General features: G+C 49.3%; 1 protein-coding gene across 1 annotated transcript in view; it reads left to right on the top strand.

Moving 5' to 3' along the window:
* The first annotated feature begins 402 nt into the window (after positions 1 to 402).
* Positions 403 to 15002, top strand: part of LOC115271172 (collagen alpha-1(I) chain-like) — a 38227-nt gene continuing 23627 nt past the window's right edge. Inside the window, exons 1-7 of the mRNA XM_029910817.1 lie at positions 403 to 486; positions 844 to 879; positions 1429 to 1473; positions 2618 to 2653; positions 3831 to 3866; positions 11931 to 11966; positions 13897 to 13977. Coding sequence (XP_029766677.1) covers positions 1444 to 1473; positions 2618 to 2653; positions 3831 to 3866; positions 11931 to 11966; positions 13897 to 13977 — 219 coding nt within the window. The 5' untranslated portion in view covers positions 403 to 486; positions 844 to 879; positions 1429 to 1443. The remainder of the gene's footprint in view (positions 487 to 843; positions 880 to 1428; positions 1474 to 2617; positions 2654 to 3830; positions 3867 to 11930; positions 11967 to 13896; positions 13978 to 15002) is intronic.

Genomic DNA, 15002 nt, shown 5'->3' with positions numbered 1-15002 from the left:
TGCCCTTTGCATGTGCAATCGTGGTACTGTGTACACAAATGTGGGCATGCACTTGTATGTGCATTTTTGCATGTGCAATTGCCAGGGCCGGCTCCAGCATTTCTGCCGCCCCAAGCAAAAAAAAAAAAAAAAACAAAACCCCCGCCACCGGGGGGGCACTACAGGGGCAGGTCCTTTGCTCCTAGAGGGAGTGAGAGACCTGCCGCCCCCCAATTGCCTCAGGTGCCGCCCCTCTCCCTTGGCCGCCCCAAGCACCTGCTTGGTCAGCTGGTGCCTGGAGCCGGCCCTGGCAATTGCACCTCTTTAAGAAAAGGAAAAAGCGTGACTGGGTGTTTTCTGTAAGGGCCCTTAAGCCTATAACTACTGGTGTTTTTAATGAGTTCTTTCTGGGACAGACTACATGGGACAGTCAGGGAAATAACATTTTTTTGTTTTGTTTAGGGTGAACCAGGATTGCCTGGAGAAGAAGGACTGACTGGCCCAAAGGTAGGGTTTGGGTGAACCAAAATCAAAGTTTAACAAAAAAATTCAGTGAATTTAGAGCCCAAACTATCCCAGTAAAATGGGACCCCAATCTCAGCTGGTGTTACCATAATACACACAATATTGTGAGAATTAATTATTATTTGTCTGGCTCTTTGAAATCCTCACCTGAAGGGCAATATATGAATGCAAAGTCTATTGATATTAAAACAAAGATATTTGTCCTCTTGCTTTGCAAACTCCTGGAGAAGGACTATCCAAAGCTCTTTCTCCTGCAGAGTGCAGGGCTTGCATGTTTGTTGGTTGATATTTCTTTGCAAATGGATCTTTGTCTTAACAAAAGCATCTTTCATTTTCCAGGGTAAAAAAGGCCAAGCAGGTGTCAAAGGGGAGAAGGTGAGAGGGGTCCTTAAACTGATAGAAATAAATGATGCTTGGACATAGGAGAGGAGAGAGAGAATAGGCCTGATTTGCTCTTGGTTATACTGGTATAGATTAAAGATAAAATTGGTGGAGTTACACTGGGCTAAAACCAGTGTGGCTGGCAGCAGAATTGAGCCCAATATCTGAGGGGTCTTAGCCTGTTGAATGTGTATTCAGTTTTCTTTTGAGGAATATTTCCCATGCATATTTGTTGTTTTACAGACCCCCAAGGCACATTCCTTCTGAATTTTCATTTAATTATTAAATCAAGGATCAAAATAAAATTGGATATTTTTATTAGCATTTGCAGTTAGGATAAAAATAAGTTACCAATCCTCATGCTTCAGGACATGGACTCATCACCAGCTGGGGACAGGAAGATATCTCCCCTGCAGGTGACTTCCTCTGCAGTTTTGAGCACCAGGCTCTGTCAGAGATTGGACGCTGAAGTAGGTGGACCATTGGTCTGTTCTGGCAACAATTATGCACCTAATATCCCTGTGTATTTTCTGTCACTTGCAGGGGGAGCCTGGAGAAATGGGGCCGAAGGGACTTCAAGGAATTGCTGTAAGTCAATCAAATTGCTTGACAAGCTGCTGTCAGAATGAGCCTGCCTGTAACAAATGGAACCATCCCAAACCCTTTCTTGACGAGACCATTGCAGAGCCAGCTCCTTCTAGATGTTGCGGTGCCTTTGGAGCCACTTTCAACAGCTCTTGCAAACATTGTAGTCTCTGTTTGGCATCTCCCGTTGCTAGAGATGCTCAACCTGGCTCTCATTTACATGAATGTCCCTTTATGCCACTCTGGGTAAAGGGGCATTAAAGTGGGCCTTTTACCTGCCAGAATGGTGTGAAAGAAACATGGTATTAATGAGAATCAGGCTCTTCATTAACGTGAGTCTGCAATGGCTGCATTTAGGGTGACCAGATAGCAAGTGTGAAAAATTGGGACTGGGAGTGGGGGGTAATTGGAACCTATATAAGAAAAAGCCCCAAATATTGGGACTGTCCCTATAAAATCGGGACATCTGGTCACCTAGCTGCATTCAGGTTGAAGACTAGCCCCATCCCCTTTTAGCCTCCTGGAATGGCAGTGAAGTGGTGAGATTTGGGTGTCTCAGAGTTTGATTTAGGTTTCCTACTGACTGGCAGATCTCTCTCTCGCACCCAAAAGCCCTTAGAGTGGGGGCTGGTATGGGTGCCTTCTGGTCTTGTATTCAAACTTCTGTCAGTTAAAAATTGGGCAGGAAATCTCATGAGAACAGAATTTCTAGTGAGATTTGTATGTACGTGTGGATCTGGTTGGAGGTCCCTGAAGAAGAGCTACTCCATGGCGTGGGGCTGGGCTTGTGTTGAAAAGCCCGGTAGTGGGACATAGAGTTTATCGCTTCTAGGTCGCCCTATTCAAATCGGGCCCAGGTTCATGATCAATGTTCCCATCTGATGGCTGAGGGGTAGCCTATGTGCCAGGCGCTGGTGACCTCGTTCCACTCCCTAATGGACGAGTTTTCATGGCATTAAAATCATCATCACATTTAACTCCCTTTTGGGGGCAGTCTTATCAAAGAAGCCAACGGCTAAATGCGCCATGAAGACCCAACTTGACACTGCCGTTGTCCCTGCTGTACAATGTGGTCCCTTTGGGACCCCGGAATTAAACGACTGAAGTATTTTTAACCTGTTGGAAATGTTCCTTTTTTGTTTTACAGGGTCTTCCAGGAATGGTGGGGCAGAAAGGAGACCAAGTAAGTAATGCGGGAGGTGGCGGGGGGTGGGGGGGTTGTTTAGATCGAGGAGCCAAGGCAAAGAACAGGAGTCAGGACTCCTGATAATCAGATAACAACCTTAAAATAGTGACTGTGTTTAGCTCCCTTTACAAGTTTCCTCTCTTCTGGAACATGGTGTTCCAAGCAGGGCAGGGGGAATAACTGATTTTTCAGTTCACTGGCAACCCCAAAATTTTTGTTAAATTCATTTTGGGTCAAACTGAATCGGAAAACTGCAAAAAATTTCATCAACTAGGAAAAAAAATCCATTTTGAGTCGAACAAAAATGTTTTGTTTCTGGCATTTTAAAAGAACTAGATTCACAAAATGAGTCGTGGTGGGGTCTCCTTTAGCCCAGTAGCTAGGGGTGCTTACCTGGGATGTAGGAAACCCTGGTTCAATTCCCCCCTCTGCCTGTTATGGGGAAGGCACTTGTACTTGGGTCTCCCACCTCTCAGGTGATTGGGCCATGGGCTATTCTGCTGTCGAGCTCTCTCAACCTGTTCCACTTAGTGTAAACAGTAACTGGAGCGGGGACTTGAACTTGGTCTCCCACATCCCAAGTGAATGCCCAAACCCCAGCCAATAGTGTACATCTCTCACTCTTTCCCTGTGCCAGTGACCATTCTTATTCATCACAGTCATTCATAATGACAATGACGGGTCATTGGGCCAATGAAAGACAGACAGCATCATTAGGGCCCTACCAAATTCACAGCCATGAAAAATGCATCACAGACCATGAAATCTGTATAATATAGGATAAATGTATACAAAAGACCAGATTTCATGGGGGAGACCAGCTCTGAAGGCAGCGCGGAAGTAAGGGTGGCAATACCACAGCCCCCCTACAATAACCTTGTGATCCCCCATAATCCCCTTTTGGGTCAGGACCCCTACAGTTACAACACCATGAAATTTCAGATTTAAATAGCTGAAATCATGAAATTTACAATTTTTACAATCCTATGACCCTGAAATTGACCAAAATGGACCATGAATTTGGTAGGGCCCTAAGCATCATCCTAATGTTTTACTTCTGTCCTTCTGTGCCTGAGCTGGGGGCTGGTTTAAGAAATGATGCTTTAGGTTTTTTAAGCATAAAAGCATTTAATTTTCTAACTTTTAACTTTATGTATTTACTCTTTTCTTACAGGGAAGTCAGGGCTTTCCAGGTGCTCCGGCCATGGGGGTAACTATGAGTGGACAGTAGTTCTAGTAACTCGCCTGCACAATAGATACTGCATCACTCGGTGTACAATACAGACATGGCTTGTGCCGCTTAACGCACAGCTTTACAGCGGGCAGCATGAAAAGCTAAAGAACTCAGGAAGTCTTACTGAACCGTCTGTTCACACTCACTGTTAAAGTCACATGGATTCATGGGTTGCACTGACTTCTGAAAACCAGGCTCCCCGGTGGTGGAATTCTGAAAGCCAGTTCCACATTAGTGATTACTGCTATTTCTTCTGTAATATGCGATTTCCTGGAAGGCCCTGATCCAGACTGGGGCCCCATTGAGACTGGTGCTAGAAAGACAATCCTGGCCCCAAAGATTTTGTAGTCTAATCCTATCCATTTAATCTGATCTCCGGTTATGAGAGTTAGCACAGGGCTGATTTGGGCACTACCAGGGCACTTAAATTTATTCTGATAGATACTGAGGCCTGCTGGATCCATCGAGGCTCAGCCCTGGTGTACTTAAAGTCCTTGGGCTGTTCTGGGTAAGTCTTGACCAGTTAACTGGCCCCACTCCCCTGAAGGTGAATTACCTTTGGATCCCACACTTGGGCTTACATAGGCCCTGATCCAAAGCCCATTGAAATATATGGGAGTCTTTCAATGGGTTTTGGACCAGGCCTATAGTCCTTTCTGATGTTGGATACAGTACAGGAGTTGGCTTTTGCCATTAAAACACAGGGTGCAAGGTCCTATAGGGAATGGAAGTAGACTGAGCTTATTTTGCTTTGAAATTTGAGTTGTGTCCTCCCCCACTCGCCCCCTGTAAAACCCCAGTGTAACATGATCTGATTGTGGCTGAGTGAACTGGGCTTATTTAGTCTGCAGAAGAGAAGAGTGAGGGAGGATTTGATAGCAGCCTTCAACTACCTGAAGGGGGGTTCCAAAGAGGATGGCGCTCGGCTGTTCTCAGTGGTGGCAGATGACAGAACAAGGAGCAATGGTCTCAAGTTGCAGTGGGGGAAGTTTAGGTTGGATATTAGGAAGCACTATTTCACTAGGAGAGTGGTGAAGCACTGGAATGGGTTACCTAGGGAGGTGGTGGAATCTCCTTCCTTAGAGGTTTTTAAGGCCCGGCTTGACAAATCCCTGGCTGGGATGATTTAGTTGGGGTTGGTCCTGCTTTGAGCAGGGGGTTGGACTAGATGACCTCCTGAGATCTCTTCGAACCCTAATCTTCTATGATTCTAATATCCACCTGTGGCAGGGAAAGAATTCCTCTAAATAAAGAGGACACTTATGCGGCTTCCTTTTCTCCTAGGTTGTTGGACCTCCAGGCAAGAAGGGTACCAGAGTAAGTTAACTATGCAGAACAACTTTAAAACTTGCATGAGACCTTTGCCTAAGAAGACTAGGGCTGAGTACCATGTTACTCACTGAGATTCCTGGGATATACGAAGACCTGGCCTCATGAAATGACAGAGCTCAAGTGAACAGAGATTGGAACTTAAGAACGGTCATACTGGGTCAGACCAGTGGTCCATTTAGCCAGTATCCTCTGTCTGACAGTGTCCAGGGCCAGATGCTTCAGAGGGACTGAACAGAACAGGGCAATTAAGTGATCCAGCTTCTAGCATCCAGTCCCAGCTTCTAGCAGTCAGAGGCTGAGGGACACCCAGAGCATGGTGTTGTGACCCTGACCATCTTGTCTAATAGCCATTGGTAGACCTATCTTCCATGAACTTATCTAATTCTTTTTTGAATCCAGTTATAGTTTTGGCCTTCACAACGTCCCCTGGCAATGAGTTCCACAGGTTGATTGTGTGTTGTGTGAAGAAGTACTTCCTTACATTTGTTTTAAAGCTCCTGCCTATTAATTTGATTAGGTGGCCCCTTGGTTGTGTGTTGTGTGACAGAGTAAATAACACTTCCTTATTCATTTTCCCCACCCCCTTCATCATTTTATAGACTTCTAGCATATCCCCCCCCCCAAGTCTCTTTTATAAGATGAACAGTCCCAGTCTTTTTAGTCTCTCCTCATATGGAAGCTGTATTCAAAGTCTGGGTATAATGACACATGATCAACGATGATTCTGCCCCATTAATCTTTCTCTTGTTTATATGCAAGCAAATTTAAACCCTCACATAACATCTAGACACGTGGTAGATGTAAATTTGCTTCCAGCCATTCTGTTTCCAGTGTCAGCTTGTGGAAAAGGCTTAGATTGTGGGGTATTGGTTAAGGGGGTTAGTAAAGCACAGATCCAGTGCCCAAGACAGACTCTGGACTCTGTCTAGAGTGGAGAGATGTTGACATTGCTAGAGTAAACTCGGTTTCCAAAATCCAGGGACTTCTTAGAGATGGAAGAGACCGCCTGCTGCATTAGCCATGCCAGGCACCTGCTTGACGGCAGGATTGATTTAATTTCCCTTTTTCCCCCACCCTTATGGATGTGTCCGGTATGGAATGTTCTAACTCTGGTACTTCCCTTAGCACAGTGGTCCCCAAACTGGGGTGCACCCCCCTAGTTGGAGGTGGGGGGATGGCAGAGCCCCATCCAGCCCCTGGGGGGGCAGGGCGGGAGCGCCACCCAGCCCTGATCTGCTTCCAGCTCCGCTCTGGCCCTGCCCCCAGCCACGGCTCCCGGCCCTGCGCCCAGCCCTGCCCCCGGCTGGGGCTCTGCTCCCGACCCCAGACCTGCCCCCAGCCTTAGCCCCAAGACGGGGCTCTGCTCCTGGGTGGGGTGCAATCAGGGCCGGCTCTGGCTTTTTTGCCGCCCAAAAAAAAAAAAAAAAAAAAAAACGGCGGCGCGGCTGGAGCCAGGGTGCAGGGAGACTCCCTGCGCTGCAGACGTGTCCTGGCTAGCGGGGGAAAAGGGGAGGGAGCGGGGGGAGAGAGAGAAGAGGGGCGGCCAGGGCTTCAGCGGGGTGCTCTCCATGCGGCCCCGACCGCTGCGCCGCCTTCCGGGTCAGCAGGCAGGGAAGGACGCGGGTTGCCCTGCCGGGCTTGCTACAGACCTGCCTCCGGCTGGGGCAGACGGAGTGCGCAGCCCGCTCCCAGCAGGGCGCTCCCCTCCTCTGCGCCGCCGCCCCCTACAGGGCGGCCGGAGCGGCGAACCAAAAAAAAAAAGAAAAGTGGCCGTGCCGCCCTAGGATTGGGCAGAATGCCGCCCCGTAGAATCTGCCGCCCCAAGCACAAGCTTGCTCGGCTGGTGCCTGGAGCCGGCCCTGGGTGCAACCCTGAACAGTCTGTGGACCACTGCCTTAGCAGCTTATTGCCAGACTTAGAACTACAGAACTTAGGCTACATTTTCCCTGCTGCAGCCTTCCTGGCTAGTACTGCTCTTGTTGACTAAGAAAGCTAATATATCCCTCAACTCCTCTTCCTAACACCCGCCTTTACCACATGACAAACTGCTGCTTTGCCTTTCTTGAAGCTTGAGCGTGCCCAGTGCATTTATCCCCATTGTTCTCCAACCGTTTCCATTCTGTGGGGCACTCCTATAAGAGAAGGATCCTCTCATGAGACCCACCTCCCATTAGGGGACTTAGCAATACTCTCTTGTTTGCTGTCTGGGTCTTAAGACATTTCATTCCATTCTGTGGCGCGCTGGCAGAGGGGTCTGCGAGGTCCTTAGCTTTCTCCTTGCCTCATACGTCCTATTCTTCAGACCTTTTATAATTTTTGTTGGTAAAATACCAGTCTCTTTTGAAGCTTCATAGCAGACAACTCCTGGGCCAGATTCTCATCACATTTACACCAGTGTGAATTAGGAGTTGCTCCAATGGAGTTAAACCGGTGTAAGTGAGAGCAAAGTCCGTCTAACTCTGCTAATTCCTTCCCCTGTTACACAGTTTTTCACAGCTAAGGATATTATTTTCAGAGCCTCAGACTCCATGAAATCCACTAGGGACTTAACTATAGATATTGATTTTACATAGTAGGCACCCAGATACTATGGTGATGGGCAGCAGGATAAAATCCGAAGGTAAATGGGTGGATTTCTCAATGAAATTAGTCATCAGAGTGGATTGAAAACTGAACCACCCATTGCATGGATTCCAGCAGTCACACAGGAAGGGCAAGCCCTGGCTAGGATGTTACTAACTTTGTGACTTCTTCACACTTAGGGGGATATTGGACTTGTCGGCCCCACAGGACCACAGGGAAACAAAGGAAAACAAGGAGATAAAGGAGAGAAGGTAAAGGCCGTGCTTGTGGCACTGGAAACTTTCAGTTCCTTTATTGGTTCAAATTGTATATTGTGGGTCTTCGCGAAGAAGGCCACAATGTGGACTGAGCTTCTCATTAAGCCAAACTGGTGTGCACGGTCCATGCATGGTAGCCCCTGATGTTTGCAGTGGCACACTGAGGCCAAAGACTTTGAGATAAATATGTTGTAAGGCGGGAGGGTGACAATGAGGCCCTGCGGTCCAGCAATACGTCTCCTTTCACTTCCTACCTCTCTTCGCTGGAAATGCATCATGTGGGAGCTGCCGCCTTTCCGTCTGGCCCTAAACGCAAAGGCTTGTCTGTTGAGTTGGAAGCTGGGGGTGGGACTGTATCTCTCTTTGTGTCTTGTGCAGCACAAAGCACACTGTCTGGTAATTATAGTATGAACTGGAAGCAGGTCAGCATCTCTGAACCCCGAGTGGGTGGGCTCAAGAGAGGGGGAAGATAAAGGGCTGAAGTAATGGACACACCGTATGACATGTTACTGAAGCAGGGTGACATAGGGAGCAGGGGCAGGCAACCTCTAGCTGGTGCTTGGGGAGGGGAATTCTCAAGGGCTTTAGTAGGTTGAGAGCAGACCGGTGATGCTAACGCAGAGTCGCACAGGCAGCTGGTGCGATGATGGTGAAACAAGAGTGATGCACTCACTCCGTTCACTGATCAGAATTCTAGCAGCAGCGTTTGCCCCCAGCTATGACTTGTTCAATGTGATGTTCATGGCGGATACTAGCCCAAAAGAGCTAAGGGCCTTTCCATGAGAACTGCCTCCTCCTGAAAACCTCCATGCTGGCTGCCGAGCCCAGGTCTGGATTCCTGCATGTTGCTGAATGCTGCTGATGCCCGGTGGGAGAGACCGTCTCATCTCAGTCTTCCTAGGGAGGCAGGAAAAGGGAGGAGGGCAAAAGAATCATTATGTTTTACTGCAAGCAGCACGGTGAATTTGATGCATTTGTGTTCATTGCTCTCCCCCCAGGGAAGTCCAGGTTTTGGCATTCCAGGGCAACCGGGATTGAAGGGGGACATGGGCGAAAGGGTGAGTGGGGGCCATGCGATGAATGGGAACTGAGAGGGGAAAGGACAGAAAACAAGAGCCCCTGAGCTATATTCTGCTCCGTTACCTCTGGGCACCTGCACTGAAATCAACGTGACGAGTCAGTGGGGCTGCACTAAGAGTGAAATCTAGAGTGACCAGACAGCAAATGTGAAAAATCGGGACGGGGTGGGAGGTAATAGGAGCCTATATAAGAAAAAGACCCAAAAATCGGGACTGTCCCTATAAAATCGGGACATCTGGTCACCCTAGCGAAATCTGGCCTCACCCCATATGGCCTGTCATTAGCAAATGAATCCAGTAGCTTCTGATACAAAAACGATGCACCTTAAACACTCTACAGAGCCCATAGGGCAGGCCTGCACAACTCGTAAAGCGGCGAGGGCCATATTACTCCAAAGAAAACAGCTAAGGGCCGTAACCCCCTGAGCGCCGCCAAACCCCCCCACCAGCGCCACCCACCCCACGGAAACAAACCATCCTTCCCCAGTGCCGCCCCACCGAAACAGCAGTATTGAACCTCGGTAATATGTTATAGCGGGCCCCTAAGGTAGTATAATTAAGGTAAAAGAAAAATGTCTTTTTGCTGGAAGTAGAATAAAATCTTCCCCCCACTTTGTAATTAATTGCCCTGTTGAATGAATGAGGTGTGAATGAGAAAGGCGTGGAAGGCAGGCACCTCCAGACAGCTGCAACCCTTGGAGAGGGCAGGGCCGGCTCTAGGATTTTTGCTGCCCCAAGCAAAAAAATTTTTGGCCACCTCCCCTTTCTTTTTCGTGCCCCTCTGCCCCCAGCCCCACCCCAACTCCACCCTTCCAAACCCCTTCCCCAAATCCCCAGCACCACCTCCTCCCCCGGCGTGCCGCATTTCTCCCCCCCATTGCTTCCTGCGGCGTGTTCAGGGGAGCAGGTGGAGCAGAGGTGAGCTAGGGTGAGGGGGAGCAGGAAGTAACGGGGGGGGTAGAGAAACCACTCCCCGGTCCAGCTCACCTCCGCTCCACCACTACCGCCTCCCCCGAGCGCCCGCCGCTCGGCTTCTCCTCCCTCCCAGCCTTGCTGCGCGAAATAGCGGTTTTGCACTTGGCAAGCCTGGGAGGGAGGGGGGAGAAGCGGAGCGGCGGCGGTGCGCTCAGGGGAGCAGGCGGAAGCAGAGTGGAGGCGAGCTGGGGCGGTGAGGGCACTTTTTCCCCATGCCCCGGAGTCGGCACCTATGATGGCCGGCGCCAGAATGCCGCAACTAGAAATGTGCCGCCCCAAGCACCTGCTTGTTTTGCTGGTGCCTGGAGCCGGCCCTGGAAGAGGGGATGGGAGCCAGACCAGATCAGTAGAACAGGTCAGCCACCGACTCACCACTGGCCTCCTCAGCCCCCCTGCCCTGGCTCGCTTACTCACCCTCCGCCACTGCCTGCTCGCTCGCCTCCTCAGCCCCTCCTCCCCCGCCACCGGCTCACCTGCCCCACCGCCACTGCCCGCCCGCTCGCCTCCTCAGCCCTCCACCCGCCCGGCTCGCCTCCTCATTCCCCGCCACTGCCCGCCCGCTCGCCTACTCAGCTCCCCTCCCTCACCCACCGCTTGCCTACTCAGCCCCCCACGGGCCGCACAGTGAGCCCATCTACTCAACCCCCGCGGGCCGCACAGTGAGCCCCCGCGGGCCGCATGCGGCCCCCGGGCCGCATGTTGTGCAGGCCTGCCATAGGGCATGATCATATTACAGGGCAGCTCATCCCAGGCTGTGGGACTGCAGAGCAAAGGTGAAGGTGAACTCCCCCTGTAGTGCAGATCCAGGGGCACCACCTGAATCTATTACTTAGAATCACAGAAGATTAGGGTTGGAAGAGACCTCAAAGCAGGACCAACACCAACTAAATCATCCCAGCCAAGGCTTTGTCAAGCCGGGCCTTAATCAGGTCCCTGCCATTGCAAGGACCTCGGGCATGGCTGCACCACAGTCCCTCCTGTTCTCTGCCTGTGGCTCACCACCGTTTAGTGTCCTGAGGGCTGTAGTGCTGTTGGGTTGGGTGTGGGGATGGCTGAGTGGTGGCCTGTCATATACAGGAGGTCAGACTATGTGATCTGGTCAGGTCCCTTCTGGCCTTAAACTCTAGGACTCTGGCTATTTTGAAACACAGGACCGTGGACAATCAAAACCCTTGCTATTAAAAAAACATGCTTTCTCCCCCCTCCCCACATGATAGCATATTAGTCCAGCTGCTAACAGAGCACAAGCAAAGAGCAGGTAGCTGCATAAAACATGGCGCCTTGAAGAGTTGCAAAAGGCAGCTTAGAATAACTTCGAACAGCTCAGCCAAGGGAAGATGCCACTTTGGCTCACCAGGCAGAACTGCTGCTTAGAGACCATAAGTGTCCTACTTGGTGTTGGCTGCTGTAGTTCAAAGCCATACACACACATTGTGTCCCAGGCCACAGAATGGCCATTTTAGAGCCTGGCCACCAACGGGCAGACTTGGCCACACTTAGGCCAAGGTTTTTAATTGTGACTGTCATTTCAGAGAGCCCAAATTGTGACTCTTTCCAGGGACCTTCATTTCAGAGAGCGGGTGCTTAGCACTTTGCAACACACCCTTTAATGTGTCTCAGGTTGGCTACCCAAAATCACTAGCCAGGTCTAAACATGTTGGCCGCAGCGCCCGCATTCCTAGGGTGTCTTCGGAATTACTTCCGTGAGTTGTATCTGCTGCCGATTGTGTTTTGCTAGGGTTGTGAGAGCAGAACTCAGTGACATCTCTGGGTATTGTTCTTGCCAAGTGACTTACGGTCTGATTTCTCTGCAGGGGAATGTAGGTTTATCCGGCAAACCTGGCCCAAAGGTGAGTGAGCACAGACCGCAGAGTGGGCAAAGCAAAATCACAACTCTTGCTTGTATCGCCCAAATGGACTTTGATCAGTTGGGTTTTGCAACGTAAAAAAGGATGCCGTTAAAGTGGGATTAGAGTGGACATTCGTGGGGCGGGGAAGCTGTAAAGACTGAAGAGGCTTCAAGGCAAGTTGTGGCTCTGCTGGAATCTCCATTCAGCAGAGCTGGGGCCCTGCACACTGCAAGATGACAGGCTAAAACTGCCTCTTTGTACTCTCCCCTTGCCTAACCTTAACACACACCAGTAGGAAGCTGTCCAGGCCATTTCTGCGTGTGCAGAAACCTAGAGAGATCTCAGTCCCAATGTAACCCACTTTCCATCCCTTCTGGAGACATAGAGGGCCAGTTTTTTCTTATAGAGATATCCCATCTCCTAGAACTGGAAATGACCTTGAAAGGTCATTGAGTCCAGTCCCCTGCCTTCACTAGCAGGACCAAGTACTGATTTTGCCCCAGATCCCTAAGTGGCCCCCTCAAGGATTGAACTCACAACCCTGGGTTTAGCAGGCCAATGCTCAAACCAATGCTCAAACCAGAAATATCTTCTAAAGGCTGGCTTCAAAAATACCTCTCAGTGTCTTTGCAAAGTGCCAGACCGGTGGACGAGGGCACTGAAAAAAGCCTAGATACAGATTCACAAAGATACTCAGGCAGCTGCCCCACTCCCCCGAAGTGCCTCTGTCAATCTGGGCCCCTTGTGCAGAAGATCTGCTTAACGATGATATTTCTCTCATGGTGTTCCCTAGACTTTGTTGAAGGGGAATTTTGTTTTGGGAGACTGGTCCTTCCCCAAACCTGGCACAAGAACCGTGGGCTGCTTTGGGATGGGTTCCCTCGGGGGCTAGGGGGAGGGTGCACCTAGGTGATTGGGAGATGTAGGCCAGAGTGGAAGAGCAAAGGTGAGGACAAGACGTTTTAACTCAATGTGGTGGAGAAGTGGGGTAGCCAGTGGAGAGAGGTGAAGGGTGTTTGGGTCAGGAAGGATGATGTTAGTGCTGTGGAGAGCTGTTAAGGCTGCTCAGTCTTGGAGCTCCGATGTTAGCTGCGCTAGCCGGGAATGCAGCGTACTGATTCAGCAAACTTCGATGTCACTCATAAAGGACGGCCACAGGCTTGGTTCGGTGGTGAAGACACTGGGCCAGGCTTCTTATCAAGGAAGCATGGTACTAGCACCGTGGCTCCGTGGTTACAGGTACATTCAAACATGTATGCCCGCAACAATGGGACCAGCTCAATCAGGACACCAGGGTCCTGTCACCTCGGCTAACACAAAGATGCTCCTTTTATGCCTTCTCTTTTTATACATTGATACAAACAAGTTAAGTATTACTCTCCAGATGTTGTTAGCTAGAACTGTTATCCTTGTACCTGCTAGTTAGAACAAAATATCCTCATCCATTATCCTGTCATTCCCTCCTTATCTTTGAGGGGTCGATGTGTTCTTGTACTATCTCTTAAGAATGTGTTTACATAGTTACTTGAGAGAGCTGTGTGTTTTTTGTACCGTCCTTTCCAGACAGGAATGTGCTAACGTAGTTAGCTGCCACCTGGTGCGTTGCCATTGTGCTGAAGCCCGGCCTGCTCCGGTTCACAGCCTTTGGTTCATACTGTTACTTATGCGTAGGGCTCCAGCACGGCCTACAAAGGGAACATGGTAATGCTGGTGGGCAATGATAAGAATGAATATAGAATGCCTCTTTTGCAAACCTTACGCAGGTGAGATGTTTAGATGCCAAACAGAGTGAGCTGGGCCTGTTTCACATCCCTAAACACAGCTGCCATAGAGAGAGAAAGAGACACCCACATCACACAGCAGCCTAGAATATCAGGGGTACAAAATGCAGTAGAAGAAAGCAACGGTTGTGTTCACTGTTTATCTCCAGGGGGAAATGGGTCCGAGGGGAGAGAAAGGTGAACCAGGAATACCTGGGAAACCAGGAGAGACCGGACTAAGAGGTAAAGATGTAAGTAGAAACTAATGGTCCAGTAAGACCGGTCATGTCAGTACAATTTGCTGAACTGCACCATTTTCTTAAACACAAAAGGAAAAAGAGGCTTCCACATTAAAAATGGCTCCTTGCTACCATCTGACAGGGGTGGAGTGGTTTATGTGGAAGGAGCTGGTGGGTGTCAGTTTTGTTTTGGGCATGGGAGATGGGAACCTGCAATTATGAGGTGAAATGACTCAGTCTGTGACCTGTTACACTACGTGAAATTCAGGTACAATCCTGGGCTAATAAGCAACTCAAGCAAAATACTGCTCTGCTCTGTCCCAGCTGGTGAGAAGACGCACCCTTCAGCAATGTGGCTGTGTCCTGGGCATTAGGGCACATATCTGGGCAGAGCTCTGCCCGTCAGAGTGCACTGGCTCTTTAACTTCAGCTGAAGTGGGACAAATGTGTTGCACCAGGGCATTTGTATTGCAACATCTTGACATCGCATCATCACAGCATGACGACATATCATCAAATCGTGACAACTGTACACTGCACCATGACATCTTGGTGTGATGATGATGCACCAGCCCTCAAGGACATTTTAGGACATGCTAGTATATTTTGCAGGACGTGAGACTGCTCCGTTAGAATTGAGACAGGCAGCCAGTCCAATGTTCCCTCTAATTTTTTCCATCCATGTGCGGAATAAATTTTGTTATGTGCACCGAGATATGTGCTGATGTGCGCTACCAGTAGAAACAAAAAACCTAGATATAATTTTTTTTTTAAGTTACCATAGGCCTAATTACTCCAGCCAGGACAGGTTAGGCATTTTAGAACTCACTACTCAAAGAATTAAACTTAATTGTAAGAGAAATAAAAATTATCAAATGCACAGACCAGGGAAAAAACTAAAATAACAGCACTTTGAAAGAATAAAATTACAGAGAATATCTGTGCATTGCAGGAAGTACCAAGAAGTAACAACAATAATAATACAAGTATGTGTTGGGAGGTGAATGTGAAAGATACAGAGATTGTGTGTGTGTGTG

Source organism: Terrapene carolina, unplaced genomic scaffold, assembly GCF_002925995.2.
Source record: "Terrapene carolina triunguis isolate 2854851 unplaced genomic scaffold, T_m_triunguis-2.0 Scaffold68, whole genome shotgun sequence".
NCBI lineage: Eukaryota > Metazoa > Chordata > Testudines > Emydidae > Terrapene > Terrapene triunguis.
This window is presented reverse-complemented; position numbering and strand designations above follow the sequence as displayed.